This window comes from Notolepis coatsorum (genome assembly GCF_963971535.1).
Source record: "Notolepis coatsorum genome assembly, chromosome: 18".
Taxonomy (NCBI): Eukaryota; Metazoa; Chordata; class Actinopteri; order Aulopiformes; family Paralepididae; genus Notolepis; species Notolepis coatsorum.
The window spans coordinates 25,842,393-25,864,562 of NC_140182.1; the positions used below are offsets into that span (position 1 = coordinate 25,842,393).

The following is a 22,170-nucleotide window of genomic DNA, read 5'->3' on the forward strand; positions in this document are numbered from 1 at the left end:
AAATAAAGTTTTCATTCATTCATTCATTCACTCTCTCGTGTCTGTGTATATGTCTGTCTCTCTGTATGTCCCTCTTTCTCTGTGCGTGTGTGTCATCTCCGACCAGTCCAGTAGGGGCACCAGTGTGTTCAATAACATCCTTAGTAGCAGCGAACGAGTGTGACATCCTGCGCGTGGCCCTCGTGTCGTCCAATCGGCTTCGTCCTCAGAAGTGCCGGGTTAACTGCATCAAGTCAAGAAGACTGCAAAACAAAACGAGATTAGCGGATAATAAGAACCCGCTAAAGCTGTCATTTGTGGAATAAGCCAGGGCAGGAACACATCTACCCGTCCTAGATATCAAGTAAGTTGTATTGTAGACCTTACAAAGGCGTAAAGCCAAAACATTACCACGAAAACGCGTTCCCCCACCTGCCAGGAGCATGAGTTAGCCTGCAAGCTAACGTTAGGTTACCGTTAACCTATCAAGCTAATGACTAACGTTAACTAACACAGCCACTAGAACTAACTAACGTTAACTAACACAGCCACTACAACTAACAACTAACGTTAACTAACACAGCCACTAGAACTAACTACTAACGTTAACTAACAGCCACTTAGCCCCTTTCGTGACTGTGATGCACCGAGTGAATCCACAGTCACTTGCTCCTCAATAGGAAACCAACGTATGTTGACCATGAAGGACTGGTTCTGGCCGAATCGTTCGTTATACAACTATCACAGAGAAATGTCAAAGGTACTCACAGTTGCACAAGGGGTTCGAACATAGATACGGGATGGTTTGAATGCTCGGCGTTGCTAATAAACATTTTAAATATATTTTATAAACTGGTCAACACTGTTCAAAACGGCATCATTTCCGGCGTTGGCTTCATGGTGCGTTTGCACTGTGATCACACACACACACCAGGCACCCAACGCCGGAAATAATGCCGTTTTGAGCAGTTTATAAAAAATATTTAAAAATGTTATTAGCAACGTCGAGCTTTCAAACCATCCCCTATCTCTGTCCGAAACCCTCGTGCAACTGTGAGTACCTTTGTAATTTCTCTGTGATTCTTGTATAACGAACGGTTCGGCCAGAACCAGTCCTTCATGGTAAATCTATGTTGGTTTCCTATTGAGGAGCAAGTGACTGTGGATTCACTCGAACTAACTACTAACGTTAACTAACACAGCCACTAGAACTAACTACTAACGTTAACTAACAGTCACTAGAACTAATGACTAACGTTAACTAACAGCCACTAGAACTAACTACTAACGTTAACTAACAGGGTAAAACAGAGTCCATTCTCTTCGGATCAAATAAACTCAGCAAGGCCGACAGCTTCTCTGTTACAGTGGGTGACAATATTGTCACAAGGAAAGATGAAATTACATACCTGGGTTTCATCCTAGAGGCAAATCTTTCCTGTGACAAAATGGCATCCAATGTAATAAAAAAAAGTCATCCAACAAACTAGATTCTTGTACCAGATCTCCTCTGGTAAACAAGAATACCCTGAAGACTCTAACAGGACCACTCATTCAAGGGTACTACGACTATGCTGATTGATTGACATTTTTATTATTAACAGATTGCAGAATGGGTACAGTACAGAGTACAGCTCAATACACAATTGTTAAGGGGATGCAGACCAGAGAAATACTTTTGTCTTGTTTACATCAGGGTCCCCTATTTTCAATTCATCATAACATATATGACATACACGACATACAGATAGACAGTACTGCTACATCTATACATTTATGACATACCAGATTTGCAAATACAGTACAGTAAAAATAGTCTAAAAAAGAGAGTATATACATTTGACGTAGAAACTGTACATTGGAGGAGGTTGGGTGGGGGGCGGGGTGGTTGGGTAGGCGGGGTGGGGGAAACTGTACAACTGTACAAGCAAAACTGTACATTGGAATATCGACGAAACCATACTTGGTTCCAAGAGGAGGGTCTCGTGTATTCTTGGGTTAGGTAATTTACTGTACATTGGAGGGGGTTGGGTTAGGACATTTACAGGGGCCAGTTTCGAATTGCAGTCTCCCGTAGATGTTCTTTGAGAGTGGTTTTGAAAGTGGGTAGTGATTCACATTCCTTTACAGCTATGATTGCACCGCATGGTACCAAAGCACCTCAAAGGCGCTAAAAACAAAATTACAAACATCACAAAACAAACTGGTCAGACTAAACTGCTTGACCTTACCCCTAGAACCCATCTCACCCCTGCCCACTTTGACAACCTAGGATGGCTTAGAGTAGACGACAGAGTACAGCAACTTGCAATGGGCCTGGTCTACAAGATGCACTACACGACTAAGGTACCCATGTACATGTCAAAATACTTCCCAAAGGTCAGTGAATACCACGACCACAACACCAGAGGGAGCTCCACAAATCATGTTAAACCCAGATTCGGCTCAAACAAGGGACTAAACACGTTTCGCAATTATGCCACATCAATGTGGAACCCCCTACCCACAGCTGTAAAGGAATGTGAATCACTACCCACTTTCAAAACCACTCAAGGAGCACCTACGGGAGACTGCAATTAGAAACTGGCCCCTGTAAATGTCCTAACCCAACCCCCTCCAATGTACAGTAAATGTCCTAACCCAGTAATACACGAGACCCTCTTCTTGGACCAAGTAAGGTTTCGTCGATAATCCAATGTACAGTTACAGTTGTAGTATTATTACTGGGTGGAGATTTGTCGCTGGCTGTGTGCTGCCATTCACACTCTCGCTCTCTCTCTCTCTCGCTCTCGCTCTCTCTCTCTCTCTCGCTCTCTCTCTTTGTCTATATTTCTGTCTCTCTGTGTCTCTGTCTCTTGTGTCTCTCTCGGTCTCGCTCTCTCTCTCTCTCTCTCTCTAGAATGGACGCAGAAGGCTTTGGGGAGCTGTTGCAGCAGGCGGAGCAGCTGGCTGCGGAGACGGACGCGGTGTCAGAACTCCCTCACGTGGAGAGGAACCTCCAGGAGATCCAGCAGGCCGGGGAGAGGCTGCGCTCCCGGACGCTCACACGCACCTCCCAGGACGCCGCAGATGTTAAAGCGTAAGACACTCACTCACTCACTCACTCGCTCACAAACAGGGGAGGAAATTAGGCCACTTTACTGGCCAAATGCTAGTATTTTTTACGTTTGGCTGGTAAAAAAAATCAGATACCCGCCAGTTGGCTGGTAAGCCAAAAAGTTAGTTTCTTCCCCTGCTGGCGAGTATACAAAAAAATAAAACATTCTGCAATCACTGCACTGGCAAACGGTGCGCGTCTTCTGAGTGTTCGCTTTAGTTGACAGTGCCACGAGAGCACTGCACAAGACCACCCGCGGACATATAATGTTTAATAAACGTTTGCGCAGTACTGGCCAACCCGCGGACATATAATAATAAAAGTCCCGCGGTACTAGGCTAGCCATCAGGAGCACTCGCAAACAGATAACGTTAAACACAGCAGAAGATGGAAAACAGACAGACTGACCAACGGGGAACTGCATCCAACCCTAGTACAACCCTCGAGTATAAGTTACTAAGGACACATTTAAATCAGAGGTGTAATGTTAGTCTACTGGAACTGTATACAGTGGTTAGCTTCTAGTTAGCGTTTTAGCTATAGCTGCTTGCTAGCTAACGTTAGCCCCGTGTGCTCAAAGCAGCCAGCTAGGTGTATCTGTTATGACTATAATGTTTCCAAAAAAGCACCGGACTACGACGTAAGGTTAGACATTTTATTTCATGCTCAAAAGCCCCTGGCTTGCACATCGCAGTCACGAAAGGGGCTAGCTCAACCAGTGCACTGTGCACAACAGCACACCAACCCAACTGACGTTACCACAACACTTGACGGTACTTCACAGCACTGTCGTAAGACCACCGTGCTGTCTTAAAGGCACAGTGTGCCTACCCAGATGCATACACAACATTGACGCGGCTTGAAGTAAAGAAGTAATTATCACAATTAGCGATTTTTTTTGTCTGGTAAAAAATCTGTTTGGCTGGTAAAAAAAAATCAGATACTCGCCAGTTGGCTGGTAAGCCAAAAAGTTAGTTTCCTCCCCTGCTCACAAATCTTGAAGGCTAATATATACCTTTCTAGATGCCGTGTCACAAGCACTCAGAAATACAGAACAAGCTGGCAGTGGGTCCTCACTTGTTGGCCAAGCTGCACCACCGGAACCCTTACCTTGACCCTAACCTTGACCCCAGTGGAGACCTCACAGATACCTAGAGCCATAATGTAATCCGTTTTATTTTTTTCCAAATTCTGTTTTTTCCGTTTTAATATTTCAGAATTCTGTATTTTGCTTTGTACGCTCATTTTACCATCAGAAATAGTGTCTAAGTGGGAATGAATAAATGTCCACAATTTAATAAGATATAACAGTCCATTTAATGTTTTTAAGTGCTGCAACTCAGAAATACAGTTCAATTTTACACAATATTTTTCAAATAATATTGTGACAAAATAAAAATACACATTTCAAGTGTAAACAAACAATAGATACAGCTAGCTACTACTGACATTATCACAATGTAAGTAGCCTAGCTATATCTATTCTATTGTGATGAAATATAGTAATGCATAATTTAGGCACCTTTAGTTTAGTTTATAAAGGACAGTGTGTACATTGCATTAAACAAATAGATGGGTGCACCAGATTTAGCAAGAAGCTATAATTTCTAGTCCTGTGTACTTTATGTACTGCAACGTTCCATAGCTATTTCATCACAATAGTGTCAGTGATTATGAATATCAATATATTTCTAGAGCGTTCTGTCTCATCTCAATAAACTCCAGCAAATCGAGCTTCAATGTATTTTGTTAGAAATCGTGCCATTTGTCGCTTGATTTATGAATTGTTTTCAAATAAACGCTAGATTATCGATATTATGTGTCCTCATGCATGAACGGAAGCGGGGTCTGAAAAATCGCTTCTGCGTACTTTGGTTGGCGCGAACCTCACACACACACACACACGCTCCGATGGCGGTGAAAGGAACATCTGATTAACCCAAGATTCGTAACATAAAGTCCTTACCTCACATCTGATGTCCTGCAAAAAGATGAATCCAATTCCTGATCGCCATTCCAAATATTTATCGCATTTATTGATCCAACTTTATATATCCAAAACACATAATCCACGCTGCTCCGAGTGTCCCCAGTCCATCTGTTATAACGATACTGCATGCCCGAGAAGGAAAACCTGGACCGGAATTCTTAGATTGATGCACAGCCCCAGCCAGAGGGATTCCAATGATGTGCAATACCATCCGGGAGACGATAGGCGGCGGGATTTGCCCTTTGCGAGCTCAGACCCATTCCCAATAATAACGTCAGGCTGGATGGATGAAAAATGAATGGATATAGAGAATAAAAGAAATATCGATTAAAACCCGCGATTTCTCGGGTTTGGCGCCCAGAGCATAGCGAGTTAACCCGGACTATCTCAGGTTTGGCCTCCAATGAGTTAAAGAAAGTTGATTTAATAAAAGAAAAAGACTAATTTAATCAGAGTAATCACTTTATTCAAATTGAGGATATTTATAAAAAAAGAAAACTGTTGTGAAGGGCCAGATTAAACCGAATATATATATTTATTTATATATATATATTTAATTGTATTTGTATATTCTCTAATATTCCTTGATATCCCTTGTATATTCCTTGTACAATATGCATTGAATATCCATTCTAGCCTACTGAACATCCCATAATAGTCTCCATTCTACTATTGGTCGAGACCTTGGTGCCAGGCTGCCATACCCCCCAGACCCAGTTCAAACGTACCGCTCAACATGTACGAACAAGTCCTAGTTCCGCGTAGGAATCTGGCTACCGCACCACTAATGGGACTATTTGTTCATAGTGCGTATATATACTGCGCTACTAAAGTAGGACTTCCTTTTCAGTCCAGTTTCTTACCCTCCAATAGAGTGACAGACGTAAAGCCTCCCCGCGACGCCACGTGTGGGAGTAAGGCCAAGTTCGGCCTACCATCGGTATTGAGACATCGTGTATATTAATATTTGAATAGTCATATTTGGCACTATATCGTCGAGTTGGACGTAGTCTATTAAGCTAATAATAGTCTGTTAATATATAGTGCTTCGTGCGGTGAGAATACTACCGTAGTCAGTACCCCATCGTTTCGGGCAGAGAACTGGCTGTTTATCCAGGATGATCGACCTCATGTGAGATTGCACCCGAGGAGCCCCAGAGCCGACGAGCGAGTGGACCTGTATACCGGATTATTCTACCGACGACAGCCCGCCTTCCCAGGCACGGATTATGCTTTGTATACGTTGATTATTCCATGGATAAAGACCCCCGACACAGCCGTGTGTTGGGAACCCCCCCCCCCCCCCCTGGAGAGGACGCAAGGTGAGGAGACTCTCTGCAAGACGAGGTCGCTTCACGTCTCTCCTCCGTGGACCGGAGGACGCCGGCCCACAAAGAGTCCATCTGCTTTCATCTGCGGACCAAGGATCGCCGGCGCATTGAACGGCACTACAGTGGGTTCACCTGGGATACCCTTGGCCGGATGAGGCAGCCGGACTCTACCCCCCCCCCCCCTTCCTACTCCTGTCGGCTTACAAGCGACCGGATTAACCCCCCCTAGTGTATCCAGTCTATAATCATTAAAGTATCATTGCTGTTATTCCTTAACTATTCCAGGTTGTATATGTACCACCTGCGCCTTCAGAGATTGGACATTCTCTATTGATATACCGACGAATACTCTTGCCATAAAAGTGCATACTAATTCCCATTCATAAATGTGATTGATTTGATTAAGTGCTTGCTCTACACACCATCGCTGTGTAGAAATAAAGACCTATTTCTAATTCGTACATTTGTGTTGGATCCGTTTCATCTACGTGACAGTGTTCATCATAATATATTTATGCCGAGTACTGGGTGGCCGAATATTAAGTACAAAGGTAGTGGTAGTAAGTATCATATCTAGTAATACAGTCAGGGAATTGTACCCCTCAGTTACAAAAACGTTTGAATTTAAATTTTTTTAAATATTTTTTAAAATCGATTAAAAACGAAGGTTCGAACATCCGTTCGAAAAACCCTGACGAAGTTTGAAGCCCAAAAACAGGCTTTGGGGACAGGTCTAGTCTGTAGAGTGTAATAATGTGTCTGCAGAGAGGGTCAGTAGCACCCATTTCATCCATACTCACCCACACTTCAGGCTTGACCTCCCTGCCAAACTTCAGCCTCCTAGGGTGAAAACTAGCCGCTAAACAGTGGGGACAATGTTGTGGACCAATCAAACAAACCAAGAAAGTGAGCTATAGAGCTGCTGGTCGCAGCAGATGAGAGGTATGTGCCGGGTCTGAAGAATCAGCCCACTGCTGTTGATCTCTGTCAGAATCATAAGTCCAAGGGTCAGGTTCCGTCCACCCACTACCACACCTACTGTATAGTAAAAGTCAATGAAAGCCAGGGCTGGTTAATTAGAACATTTCACACACGGAGGCCATTCAAACAGCATCAAACATGGTAAAGCATTAAAGCGTAAAAAATAGCATAAAAAAATCAATAAAAGTCAGAGGATGAAAGGATCATACCTGAGCCCTCCACTTGTGATGGACAGATGCCCCTTTCTGAAGTGACACATTCAAGTGATGCAGGCTTTTACAGAAACCTGCAGAATGAGACTGTGCTCCTACCCAGGTCTCTGGTGCCCTCTAGTGGCCTTTACAGAAACCTACAGTATGGTCAAGTCAAGAGTTTTATTTGTCACGGCATACAAGTATACAATGAAATGCGGGTGGTCTTGCCCGCAACGATGTGCAATACAGTGGTACAACATATAATAGAATCCAATAAAAAACAACATTGTGCAATAAACAGGTAACATGGTGGGACATCTCGGTATCTGTACATACCGTAATTCCTCTAATAGTAACCGGGTCTCAAATACAAGCCGGGTCTCTATTAATGGCCGGGTGCGCTCTTGAGCTAAGCAATTATAAGCCGGCCTCCTAATACAAGCCGGGTTACTAATATACTGAGCTAGTTACTTGATTTCACTTTGAAAACGTTGAAATGACCAGTGACCACCTGTAATTGCACTGTTTACTATTTCATACAGTACTTGGTTTCAATAAATGAACCCAGTACATTTTACTGGGTTCAAACTAGTGTTGTCACGATACTGGAATTTCGACTTCGATACGATACCTTGAAAAGTATCGATACTTCGATACCATTTCGATACCAAAAAAAAAAAATATATATATATATATATATATATATATTTTTTTTTTTTTTTTTTTTAAACAAATTTAGCTTTTGTTGCTGGTTGATTCTCCTCAGCTTCGAGTCTGGTACTATAAGAGAAGATAAATATAACACTTTTAAAACCCTTTGTTTATCTTTAGATCACACATTTAAAAATAACTGTTCATCTCACTTCAATCATTTTTATTGCAAATGCAGAACATGGTATTTTCTCAAGCAGACAGATGTAAACACTGTAATCTGTGTTGCATGTACCTCACAAACTGAACAGTTAGTAACAGTTTTTATTTAAAGATAACGAGAGCAAGCGAGAGAGAGAGAGAGGTATCGGTAGATAGAGAGAGAGAGAGAGAGAGAGAGGTAGCGGTAGATAGAGAGAGCGAGAGAGAGAGGTAGCGGTAGATAGAGAGAGAGAGAGAGCGAGAGAGAGGTAGCGGTAGAGAGAGAGAGAGCGAGAGAGAGGTAGCAGTAGATGGAGAGAGACAGAGAGAGACAGAGAGGCTATGCTCGGAGCATTTTAGTAATGTTACATTTTCAACAAGATTGCTGCTATTTAAACACTTGGTGGAAACGGGGTAACGTTAACCTTATGTCGACTGTAGTATTGTATGACCTCGACATAACGTTTACACGTTAACGTTACTCCGTTTCCAATGCAGTATTTATAACTGTGGCCAGCTAAGCTAAGGGAGCTAACTTTAGCTGGTAGCTGTAACGTTACAACGAAGCAGCTGTTGATATTATGCGCCATCAGTAGACAACGTATCATGTATTAAACTAGAGTTAATGGTTTAATGCTTCAGTCACAGTGACGTTGAAAGAGCAGCTGTCACGAACCTCTTTCATTTCTTTATGGAGATCGGCGCTGGCACTGCTATAACCGCTTGCAAATAGCATTGGGGCATTTGTAGCTTGTCCTTCGTTGTTTACTTGAAACCCGAAGTACCTCCAAACAGCACTTCTGCTGCTTTCTTTATCCACAAGCACAAGTTGCGGAGGCTCTGCATTTACCATCTTCAGCTAAAATGTTTGTTTACTAACTGAAGAAGACGGCTCTCTGTGACTCTGTGAGGGGGAGGGCTGGACTCGGAGGAGCCGGGGGGGCAAGCACGCTGAGCGCTCTGAACAGCGCGTCAACAACTTGCGGTAGAACACTCGCCAGCTGGTGGTACCGATACTGCAGAAAGTATCGGTACTTCGGGAAATGAGTATCGAAGCCTTTTTAAATATTCAGTATCGATATGTATCGATACTTCGATATTTTTGACAACACTAGTTCAAACTGACACAAAATGTTGATTTATTCATTATGATCCGTTTGAAAATTTGAAATATAGGCCTCCCTCTTATACAGGCCTCCTCCTAATACAAGCCTGGTACCCGCTACAGTTGAAACAAATACAAGCCGGGGTTACTATTAGAGGAATTACGGTAGTTATTTACAGAGCATATAGGACATGCTAGGTCCTTTGGTAGTGCAATACACTGTTACTGTTATACTATTTTTAAGTGACCTTTCCTTTTTGGCCATGAGTGTGGGCGTGTGCGGCATGAGTGTGTGCCTGCTCATGTTAAAGTGGCTGCTAGTGTGTGAGCGTGCACAGCGTGCGTGTCGTGTGTGTGCTCATGTGTGCTTGTGTGTGAAAAGTTCAGTGTTCTGTGGCACTCAGTGTTCATTGTTCAAGGCTCTGATGGCCTGGGGGAAGAAGCTGAGCCGAAGCCTCTCTGTCCTAGTAGCTGGGGTTCGCAGGCGTCTGCCTGACCTCAGCAGCTGGAACAGGCTGTTATTGGGGTGGTGTCGGTCTTTCATTATTCTGCAGGTTCTGGATTTGCACCTCTTGTTGTATGGATGGCTGCCTCCTTCAGCATTATTCTTTGTTCATTAGTTGTAGGCTATTCATTCAGTCAGTCCGTTAGCCCGTCAGTCAAAGTGTTTCACAGGAAGTCAGAAAGACAGAATCAATCTTTCAGAAGAAAGAAAGAAGAAGAAAATCAGGAGGAGGAAAGGAGAAACATGTTTAGTTGATTTTTATGAGTTCTTTCCTGAAAAATGTGCACTACAATTTAGTCGTTTAGCTGACTCTTTTCTCCAAAGTGACTCACAGATTGTGAACAACAAGTCAGCAGGAAAGGTACATCTTTGGCAGCTAAGGGTCAGTGGCATTGTTCGTCAAATAGTATAGAGCTTGAGTGTGAGTGCACAGTAGTATAGACATATTAGCAAGATAGAAAGTAGTATAAGAATAGTAGCATAGGGCACCCAAGTGGCGAACCATGTAACGCGCTGCGTCGTGAAGCGGCCGACCCGGGTTTGATTCCCTTTGCCGAATGTCTCCTCCCGCTCTGTCTCCTGTTCTTCCTCTCTCTCTCTCTACCGGACTGCCCGGTAGTAAAAAGCAATAAATGCTAAAAAATAATATTGCACTAGACCAGGGGTGTCAAACTCATTTTCACAGAGGGCCACATGATCAGCATTATGGTTGCACTCAAAGGGCCAAAGACCGTATAAATGTTAATGTAATGTAAAATAAATGTAGCTACTCATTTACATATTGTTAAACATGTTGTTTCTGTATTTATTACTTATTCAAGTTATACATATTGCATATGCATTTGCATAGATGTAAAAATATATGTTAGCTTATGTTATTTTAACAAATAATTTTAGTTTATCAGAACCCCATATTACTCCATTAATCAATGATCAAACCATTCAAGTAAATAACAAAGAAGAAGATCATCAAATACAAGCTATGACATTAAGTTTGTTCAAAACCTTTTTGTCACAGTCAAGAGGGGCAGAACTAACAACTGAGCTGCAAAGAACACGTGGGACAGATGTAGCAGATGTTACAAAAACAAATGGCTGCACACAACTTTGCAGAGGCCATACATCCAACTAATGGAAGATAGTTTAATTAACTTTAATTAACAGATTGCAGAATGGGTACAGTTAGGGATGTCCCGATCGCCTTTTTTTGCTTCCGATCCGATCCCGATCATATGATTTTAAATATCTATCGATCCGATCGTTTCCGATCCGATCTTTCACATTAGTAATCAATTTTGACGCATTTTTGTCAGAAACTGGCAGAGTGAGACAAGCCCATCTGTTGCCTATAATAGGGCGCGAGAGCGGAGGCTTTTGTTATTACATTCACCCTGAGAAATGTGCTTCTGCTTCATATGAGAAATATTAAAAGTTTCAATATATGTTTGCACATTAGTATACATTCAGTGTTCGACTTACGTAATGGTCCATTCTGGTCTGAAACGCCGACGTAACGTTATCCTCCAGTTGAAAAGTTAGTCTGAAAACTTCGCCTCCAGCCTGCTGCTTCATGAGTTTTTCCTCCACGCGGAATCTCCTCCTTGCAAACATTGCAACTTGCTTGACTTTCTATTTTAAAATGCTTAGTTCCAAACCTCTGACATTAAGTCTAGCTGCTCAAGTCAGTGGATATTAACCGTGTTTCGGGAGCGACGTGTTGTTGTTGTGATGTGGTCGCGACTCGCGTGTAGCGTGTAGCGTCTAAATTAAAGGGAATGTTTGTTGCAACAGTGAAAATTAAAGGGGAATGTGTTTGTTGTGGATAATTATTCTGCTCTGTGTGACAATAAATACATTAATGATGATATATTATATGTAATTTAAAACCAAAACTAAGGCCTCCGTATGAGTTTAAGATGTGGACATGGTCATGTTTGTTGAATAACATTTTTCTTTTTTTGACTGCCGATTTTTATTATTATTTTTTCCCGATCCCCGATACTCTGAAAAGCACGTGATCGACGCGGATTCCGATCACGTGATCGGATCGGGACATCCCTAGGTACAGTACAGCTCAATACACACAATTGTTAAGGGGATGCAGACCAGAGAAAGACTTTCGACTTGTTTACATCAGGGTCCACCATTTTCAATTCGTAATGAAATTGCTATTATGTGTCTGCATGAACACACAACTGTAACTGTACTCAAAAATAACAAAATAAGGGTTGTCTCAGTTCACAACTATATTGGTCAAGTTTTGGGTGGGACTTGTTTGCGTCCCTACAGCTTCTTATTCAATTGAGCGAGATGCTCGGTTATGTCACACAGCCAGTTTGCATCTGACAGTTCAGACAATATTTCTTCAACCCTTTGTTACCTATTCCGCCTGGATCTTTTTTTGTATTTTGGGCTGTAAAATTGTCAAAGAATGTCTGAGGAGTAAGTGCTTTTGGCTTTTTTCCTTTGTTACTTCATCAATACCTCAGATGTTCAACATACATGTATGTGTAAGAATGTGTAATAACTAAGGCTGTCGAAGTTAAAGCTTTATTAACGCATTAACCCACAATTATTTTAACGCCGCTATTTTTTAACCCAAGATTAATGTTAAAAAAAAACGTTTTTTTTTTTTTACCAGAGCTCTTGGGGGGCCACATCAAATGACGTGGCGGGCCACATTTGGCCCGCGGGCCATGAGTTTGACACCTATGCACTAGACCATATTGTGATTTCGATAAAATGTTGATGAATTGTTGGGCCCTAATTGCCTTCTCTCTTCACTCATCCTTCTCTTCTCCTTCTCCCCCTCTCTTCTCTCTCTCAGGTCTATCCTTCTTGGATCCAGAGGTCTGGATATCTTCCATATTTCTCAGAGGTTGGAGAGTCTGAGTGCTGCCACTACCTTTGAGCCTCTGGAGCCGGTCAAAGACACAGACATACAGGTAACACGTCTTGCTTTTTGGCAACATGGGACTTTCATCCAAGACTAAAATAGCTATCTATCCATCCAGATAGTTCTGCTGTAGAGATACCGGCTGTAGAGATACCTGCATAGAGATGTCTGCTGTAGAGATACCTGCTGTAGAGATACCTGCTGTAGACATACCTGCTGTAGAGATACCTGCTGTAGAGATGCCTGCTGTAAAGATACCTGCTGTAGAGATACCTGCTGTAGAGATACCTGCTGTAGAGATACCTGCTGTAGAGATACCTGCTGTAGAGATACCTGCTGTAGAGATACCTGCTGTAGAGATGTCTGCTGTAGAGATACCTGCTGTAGAGATGTCTGCTGTAGAGATGTCTGCTGTAGAGATGTCTGCTGTAGAGATACCTGCTGTAGAGATGTCTGCTGTAGAGATGTCTGCTGTAGAGATGTCTGCTGTAGAGATGTCTGCTGTAGAGATACCTGCTGTAGAGATGTCTGCTGTAGAGATGTCTGCTGTAGAGATGTCTGCTGTAGAGATGTCTGCTGTAGAGATGTCTGCTGTAGAGATGTCTGCTGTAGAGATATCTGCTGTAGAGATATCTGCTGTAGAGATTAGGGGTGCACCGATATATCGGTCGGGTATCGGTATCGGCCGATAAGTGCCTTGTTGACTGCTATCGGCCTATCGGCCGATAAGCTCAAATGTGCCGATAGCAGTCACCGATAAATAACCCATCAATTTGTGTAGCGTCAAAAGGCAAAAAAAACAAAAGTTCACTCGCGACCTACCTGCACAACGGCCGCCGTCCCCCACACATACACACAAGCTACTGCATCAAAGTAACTACTTATGATTAACAAGGCATTCGTTTTGTGGCATTAACGTTATATAGTTAGTGTTACACGGACAATAACATCAGCATATTATTATTACCCATAGCAGCAAGGCATTACTCCGTTATCAAAACGCGGCTTCAGTCATTACATGCCCAACGTGAGCTCTTCAGTCCTGCGTTCTGCAGCCTGTGATAACTCCTCTTGGGACTCGGGAGTCGCGCCGTTTCTATGTAAACTCTGCACGCAACACGTCCAATAAATGCGTCTTTAACATGCTTTATATCCTTATTTACTATATCCCCGTCGCGGTTAATCACAGTGATCTAATATGCATATTCTTCAGAGCGAGAGGGGGAGGGATTGTGTTTCTCACATTGACGCTGTCTGTCGTTGATAATATAATCTGAAGAGCATTATTATTATTATCATTCTCGAGAATACACGTCGCGCGTCTACTGTGCCAAAGTCAAGAGAGCACATTCATCTGGGGACTAGAAAGGTGCGCTCAGTAGAGCACAGATGTCCGCCATGGCGGTAGCCACACATGTCTTCTCTCTCTCTATCTATCTACCTCTCTCTCTCTCTCTCTCTGATTGATTGATTGAAAACTTTATTAACAGATTGCAGAATGGGTACAATACAGTACAGCTCAATACACACAATTGTTAAGGGGATGGAGACCAGAGAAAGACTTTCGTCTTGTTTACATCAGGGTCCCCCATTTTCAATTCACCATGACATATATGACATACATGACATACAGATAGACAGTACTGCTACATCTATACATTTATGACATACCAGATTTGCAAATACAGTACTGTTTGTGATACAAAAAGAGTCCAGAAAAGGGAGTATATACATTTGACGTAGAAACTGTACATTGGAGGAGGTGGGGGGGGGGGGGGGGGGGGGGGGTTGGGTAGGGGGGGTTGGAGGGGGGGAAACACTGTACAACTGTACAAGCAAAGCTGTACATTGGAATATTGACAACCATACTAGGTAATTTACTGTACATTGGAGGGGGTACTTTATATAAAATGCTTACTGTAGCCACTACAGTAACATCATTAAGTCTGCTATAAGCTATTCTCCCTCTCATGTGTGCAGATCTTTATGCAGTTTTAAAGCACATTGGCTTTGTTCTGAATGCACTTTGTAGTTATCCTACAGAGAAAAGAAAATGCACGTGACTTGGAATTAATGTACTGTATGCATTCAGAAGTGCTGAATAAATGTTTTATGGACCCATAATAGTGATTATTTATTATTTAAGTTAAGTTTAGCCATAATCATATATTTTTCCATAATCAGGTAGCTGAACAACATTGGTATAAAAAAAATCTATTCTATGAATCATTTTCGGCCTTTCGGCATTCGGTTTTTGGCCAACTGTTTCCTATTTTCGGTATCGGTTTCGGCCAAGAATTTCCCATTTGGTGCATCCCTAATAATGATTCATAACAACAAAGCAGGGAGATCCTTGGGATGGTTTAGTTAGGCAGCCTATATGTTACTAGGGGAGGTAGTATGGGTTAGTTAGGCAGCCTAGGTTACCTAGGGGAGGTAGGATGGGTTAGTTAGGCAGGGTGTGACTGTAGCTGCTTGGCCTGGTTACTGAACACAGGGTCTGACTGTAACTGCTTGGCCCTGGTTACTGAACACAGGGTCTGCCTGTAACTGCTTGGCCCTGGTTACTGAACACAGGGTCTGACTAACTGCTTGGCCCTGGTTACTGAACACAGGGTCTGACTGTAACTGCTTGGCCCTGGTTACTGAACACAGGGTCTGACTAACTGCTTGGCCCTGGTTACTGAACACAGGGTCTGACTAACTGCTTGGCCCTGGTTACTGAACACAGGGTCTGACTAACTGCTTGGCCCTGGTTACTGAACACAGGTTCTGACTAACTGCTTCACCCTGGTTACTGAACACAGGGTGTGACTGTAGCTGCTTGGCCCTGGTTACTGAACACAGGGTCTGACTAACTGCTTCACCCTGGTTACTGAACACAGGGTCCGACTGTGTAGCTGCTTGGCCCTGGTTACTGAACACAGGGTCTGACTGTAACTGCTTGGCCCTGGTTACTGAACACAGGGTCTGACTAACTGCTTGGCCCTGGTTACTGAACACAGGGTCACCGTCTGACTGTAACTGCTTGGCCCTGGTTACTGAACACAGGGTGTGACTGTGTAGCTGCTTGGCCCTGGTTACTGAACACAGGGTGTGACTGTGTAGCTGCTTGGCCCTGGTTACTGAACACAGGGTGTGACTGTGTAGCTGCTTGGCCCTGGTTACTGAACTGTTATTGGAAGCTTTTTCTTGGAAAATCTCTTGGTTTACAACAACATTGTGTAGCTAAGCAGCAGGGTTACTCACTTATAGATGAATCTCTTAGTTACAACTAGTGATGCACCGATGTGAAAATTGTTACAGATAACCGATATTAACACTTTCATTGCCGGCCGTGTTTTCCTTTTTACCCCCTTGAATGCCGCCACCCACTTCAATGATGGCGCTCTCATATTTGTGAACGCATAATCTATGTCTTAAATTATGGCTATGTGTCTAATCTGGCCGTCGCTTATCAATGACTTGTTTGCAGTCAACATGTTTGCAGACCCGCAAAAACATGTGCAACACTATTGTGATTAAATAGCTATGTAACGTTATTAGGACATAGGAAATGATCGCTTCTAGCTAAATCTAGTGCACCCATCCATTTGTTTAATGCAAACGATTGTCATTATACACTGTCCTTTATAAACGAAATAAACTAAAATATCTATGTAACGTTACAGTACATAGGACTATTAGATGGAAATGATAGCTTCTAGCTAAATCTAGTGCACCCATCCATTTGTTTAATGCAAACGATTGTCATTATACACTGTCCTTTATAAACAAAATAAACTAAAGGTGCCTAAATTATGCATTACTATATTGCATCACAATATAATATATAGCTAGGCTACTGACATTGTCATTGTGATAATGTCAGTAGTAGCTAGCTGTATATTGTTTACACTTGAAATGTGTGTTTTTATTTTGTCACAATATTATTTGAAAAATATTGTGTAAAATTGAACTGTATTTCTGAGTTGCAGCACTTAAAAACATTAAATGGACTGTTATATCTTATTCAATTGTGGACATTTATTCATTCCCACTTATTAGACACTATTTCTGATGGTAAAATGAGCATAAAAAGCTAAATACAGAATTCTGAAATATTAAAACGGAAAAAACTGAATTTGGAAAATAATAAAACGGATTTCATATGGCTCTATCAGATTATCCCAAGACTGGTAAAATAGATTCCTTACCTCAGATCAGATGTTCCCCAAAAAGATTATTCCAATTCCTGATCGCCATTCCAAATATCGATTGTGTTTATTGATCCAACACTGCGTACTGGAAATATGTATTCCACGCTCTTCTGATGGGCCACAATGAGTCCGATGGGCTCGGATTACTTGACTGAGAAGTAAAATGTGGATTCATTACCATCCGGGAGACGATAGGGGCCGGTACTTTCCCAATGGAGCTCAGAGAGAGTTTGCAGCACTGACGTGATACTAGAATGATGAAATATGAATTAAAATCGCTAATAAAAAAAACGCTATAGCGTCGTTGGCAATAAACGGTCGGCATGAACAAACGACATATAGCGTCGTTGGCAATGAAAGTGTTAATATTGCTGTTCTGGCCGATACCGATATTTACCGATGTCGATATCTCTGTATAGAAAACACTTTTCTATGATAATCAGGAGCTATTTTCCAAAACGCATTTTATTTTTTTTACTTTTGTAACTTATTTTCAGAAATGACTGATATTTAGAAACTATTTAAGGCCAAAACATGTAAAAATAAAATGTAATTAAAAAAAATTATTCAAAAAATATATAATAGATTATTATTTAAAAAAAAATGTTTTAGCATTTTTACAGCTTTTCTTGGTCACGCAGGACCGACGGAGGAGAGGGCGAACGGGAGGAGAGGTGGGGAGGACATGCGACAAATAACATCGGGTGCTGGGATCGAACCCGGGTCGGCCGCGTAGGTGCGCGTGGCACTATGGTACGCGCCACAAGGGCGCCCCATAATAGATTATTATAATATTTTTTTTTAATATCTGTTCTATCTTGATATCGGACAGATCCCCATGTGTAAAAAAAAAAATTGCCATATCGGCCGATATTATATCGGCGGCCGATATATCGTGCATCACTAGTTACAACAACATTGTGTAGCTAAGCAGGGTTGTGATTATAGGTGAATATCTTAGTTACAACAACATTGTGTAGCTAAGCAGGGTTGTACTTATAGGTGAATATCTTAGTTACAACAACATCGTGTAGCTAAGCAGGGTTGTACTTATAGGTGAATTTCTTAGTTACAACAACATTGTGTAGCTAATAGGGGTGGAACGGTACGCATACACCGTTCGGTATGACCTCCGCGGTTCGGGGCATGTGTGTATTGTTCGGTTATAACGTTAGCCGCAAGCTAGGCTAACGTTACGTTACCTGCAGGCTAACTAGCGTTAGCCGTGAGCTATCCGTTGAAAACGCTCACAGCGAAGTGACTCCAGGACACAAGTTCCATTCGGGGGGGGGGGTATATTGACTAGGCTTGATAACAGAGGTTCAAAGATAACTCCACATTTATTGGCTTGGTTTATATTATGTCATCATGGCTTCTCCTTCCAACACAGTGGTTACTGTTGACTATTTACTTCCTTGTGTGACGTCACTTCAAATACGGCTAGCAAGACACTCAAAAAGCAAAAGCGAGTCGAGTCGATTAGGTACCATTAGTGATGCACGATAATATCGGCCGCCGATATAATATCGGCCGCCGATATGGCAGTTTTTTTACACATCGGTATCGGTCCAATATCAAGATAGGGCCGATATGGACCAATATAAAAAATATATATATATAATTCTATAATGTGGCCACAACAATAGAAAATGTTAAATTATTTAGTTTGTTTGCACTAAGTTAATACTTTGACAAATGTTGCCTATATTTTTCAGTCAGTTCGGTCTTTGTGTGCCAAACATTATTAAAGGTAAATTTTTTTTTTACCAAATAAATGAGAAGCATGTTTAAATCAGCAATGCCTCCCTCTCTCTCCTAGCTCTAACGGTCACTGTCCAAATAATGTGCCTGATGTCAAACTGCCTCGTTCTTTCAGTTTTTGCATGACTACGTCCTTGAGAATAACTGAAAAGTTGGATTATTTTTAGGCTATATATCTTATGCTGAATGATGTATGGTATTTTTGGAGTGTTACATTTTTTTATAATAAAAAACAACGTATACCGAACCGAACCGAAAACCGTCACACACCAAAACCGTGATACGAACCGAACCGTAGATTTTGTGAACCGTTCCACCTAGGGATGACCCCCGGACCCCGGTTCTAAATGATATTAGTAAAGACCAGAGTATTTATAAGCTCCGACGTCATCGGTACTGCTATCGATACTCTAGAGAAATTATTATTATTATGAGTTTTTTTTTAATAGGAATAAGTTGCGAGCGATCTCTCCTGTCTCTGTCTCTGCACGAGAAGCGAGCCGCAGTGAGCCATTATTATTACACACACTCCTTGCGAGTCGCGACTCACACATACTCATCATAGTCATACACATACGGGTACTTCTTAACTTAAGGAAGGTGCTGTCTCCGTGCTGAAGTGCGACACAGACAGCTCTGCCTCTGCATGCACTCGTGATGGCGGATAGAGCGAAGCGCTCGAAAGTATGGATATACTTTACAAGAGTCGATGCCGACAACGCACGTTGCCACAAGTGCAACAAAACATTTGCCAGTAAGGGTGGCAATACGAGCAATTTATCAAAACATCTGTTGGCAAAACATGATATTAGTGTGCAGAAATGCGCCGTTTTCGACTGCCTTGAGCGCAGTGTTCCATCTGTATCCACGTCCACTGCAGCCGGTAAGCCAAGATACGGAGTTGCCTAGGCTAATAACGAATTATTACAAATAGGCTAATAAACAAAATAATTGTTTAGCTACAAATACTACAATCTAAAAACCTTTTATAGATCGTCAAGCTGAGGCGTCAGCCACCATGTCCCATTGTCCCAGCCCAGTGAGCCCACCACACATCCTCCCTCTACCTCCACCGCGTCTATACTTTTTCCGTAGCCGCATTTCTGCAGGACGCTCTCTGATTGGCCGATGTCAGTTTCTACACTGGTTAGGCTTAGGCACTCTTTCGAAGTAGGTTAAGGTTAGAGTTTGTCTTAGAGCGTGACGGCAAGTTCTTTCGACAGTTAAGCTTAGGCACTCTTTCGAAGTTGGTTAAGGTTAGAGTTTGTCTTCGAGCATGGCGATAGAACGCCAGGTAGTTTGCAGGCTGTTCGACGCGGAAATGGGCAAAGACACAGCTCGTCACGCGATTGGGCAAACATGTCAGTGGCCAATCGGAGAGCGTCCTGCAGAAATGCGGCTACGGAAAGTATAGACGCACCTCCACCACCCAAAGTCCTTTCTCCCTAGCAGCTAGAGGAAGGATGACAGAGGATAGGGTGAACGAGTGTCACAGGGCTGTGACAAAGTTTGTTGTCAAAGGCCTGCACCCGTTCTCTACAGTAGAGTCCAAGGACTTTAGGTAACAACTAATCATTCAGTGTATATCGTTTTTTTTGTATACATAGTTGTTTAACTTGTCTGTTGTTGTTATAAGTTATTATTGAAGCAGCTATTCCCACCACTCCACACAAATTTACAATAATTCAATAATTTCTAATCTTTACTCTAGGGAGATGAGTTATAAAGTTATATAAAAGAACATTGCTGCTGCTGTTGCTGAAGAAATTATATTTATTTATAATACTTATTTATAAAGTTGTATAAATAATAAAGCAATGTCGATTCTGTTCTTAATTAATTGTCCTTTTTTCTTGCAAAAAAAAAATCATAAAAAAGAACCGATAAGAGTATCGATAAAGTACCGAACCGTTAAGCAGTATTGATAAGAGTAGTAGTATCGATAAAATCCTAACGATACCCATCCCTAGTTCCACCTAGGGGTGGGCGATATATCGAGTATACTCGATGTATCGCGGATTGTTCTACCCGAGATGTAGTACTGTACTATATCGCGAACATCGAGTATTAGTTTATATGGCGCCGCCCGCGGCCGAGAGATACTCTCAGTGCTTTCCTCGAGAAGGGACGGCGGAGCTATAGGCTAACGTTAGTGTACTGGTCCCGAGTGTAGCAGGGACGGCGGAGCTATAGGCTAACGTTAGTGTACTGGTCCCGACTAGCGGGGACGGCGGAGCTATAGGCTAACGTTAGTGTAGTCAGGGCTGTACAGTGTGATATAATGTTGCGGTTGTAATTTCATTAGACAGACCAGCGCGGACCTTTAATAACATGCAATTTAATTGACACAAGCAATGAGCTAACGGTAGCTGCTAACCAAGGTATCCATTAGGATTATGCTAAGCTAACTAGCGATAGCTGCTAACCCTGGAAAACGGTCAAAGCGGACTCCACAAGACTAGTTCCATTCGTGAGGAAAGGGGGTGGGTTATATTGACAACGCTTGACAACAGAAGTTTAAACATAACTTCATATTTATTGGTTATTCGTTTCTGTATATCATCCAATTTCCATCTCCGTGTGTCTCCATCTCCATCTCTTCCTGTTTACATTCGAGTGTGACGTCATCACCTACGGCAGCTTAGACGATCAAAACGCGAACCTAGTACAAAACCCGAGGGGGGGGGCTGGCTCTCTTGTTCATTCTCGCCCCCTCTCTCTCGCTCTCTCTCTCCATTCAATGATTTAAAGTAGTCAAACGTTACAGACAATATAAATACTAACTGATATAAACATTTAATTTCATTATCTGAAATATTCTAAAATCATTAAGTCTGCTATAAGCCATTATACCTTTGTGTGTGATTATTATTTTCTCACAGTAGTGTGTGTATATATATATATACATATGTGTGTGTGTTTGGCTAAAGTGGATAGAAAACACAGTACTGTGCAAAAAAAAGGCACCCAAGAGTTTTTATATAAATGGTCTTAGATGTAAATAATTATTTTTATTAGTGTGTCAGTAGACTACTCTTAGTACATTTTCATTAAATTATTTTTTAAAGCATCTTCATGGTTTAATAATGCAAACATATGTTGCAGGGACTTATTATAATCATCATATTGGTGTGACTGTATGCATCAAAGGGTTAAATCAAGCATTTTAAGTGCTTTAGAGGAAATGTCAAAATATCGCGATATACCGGTATATCGTGTATCGCGATATGGCCAAAAAATATCACAATATCATTTAGAGGCCATATCGCCCAGCCCTAGT

General features: G+C 42.0%; 1 protein-coding gene across 1 annotated transcript in view; it reads left to right on the plus strand.

Annotated features, from left to right (window-relative positions):
• Positions 1-204: 204 nt before the first annotated feature.
• The window catches only part of nup93 (nucleoporin 93), a 101,626-nt gene continuing 79,660 nt past the window's right edge, over positions 205-22,170 (plus strand). Inside the window, exons 1-3 of the mRNA XM_084335343.1 lie at positions 205-343; positions 2,879-3,058; positions 12,862-12,979. Coding sequence (XP_084191469.1) covers positions 2,880-3,058; positions 12,862-12,979 — 297 coding nt within the window. The 5' untranslated portion in view covers positions 205-343; position 2,879. The remainder of the gene's footprint in view (positions 344-2,878; positions 3,059-12,861; positions 12,980-22,170) is intronic.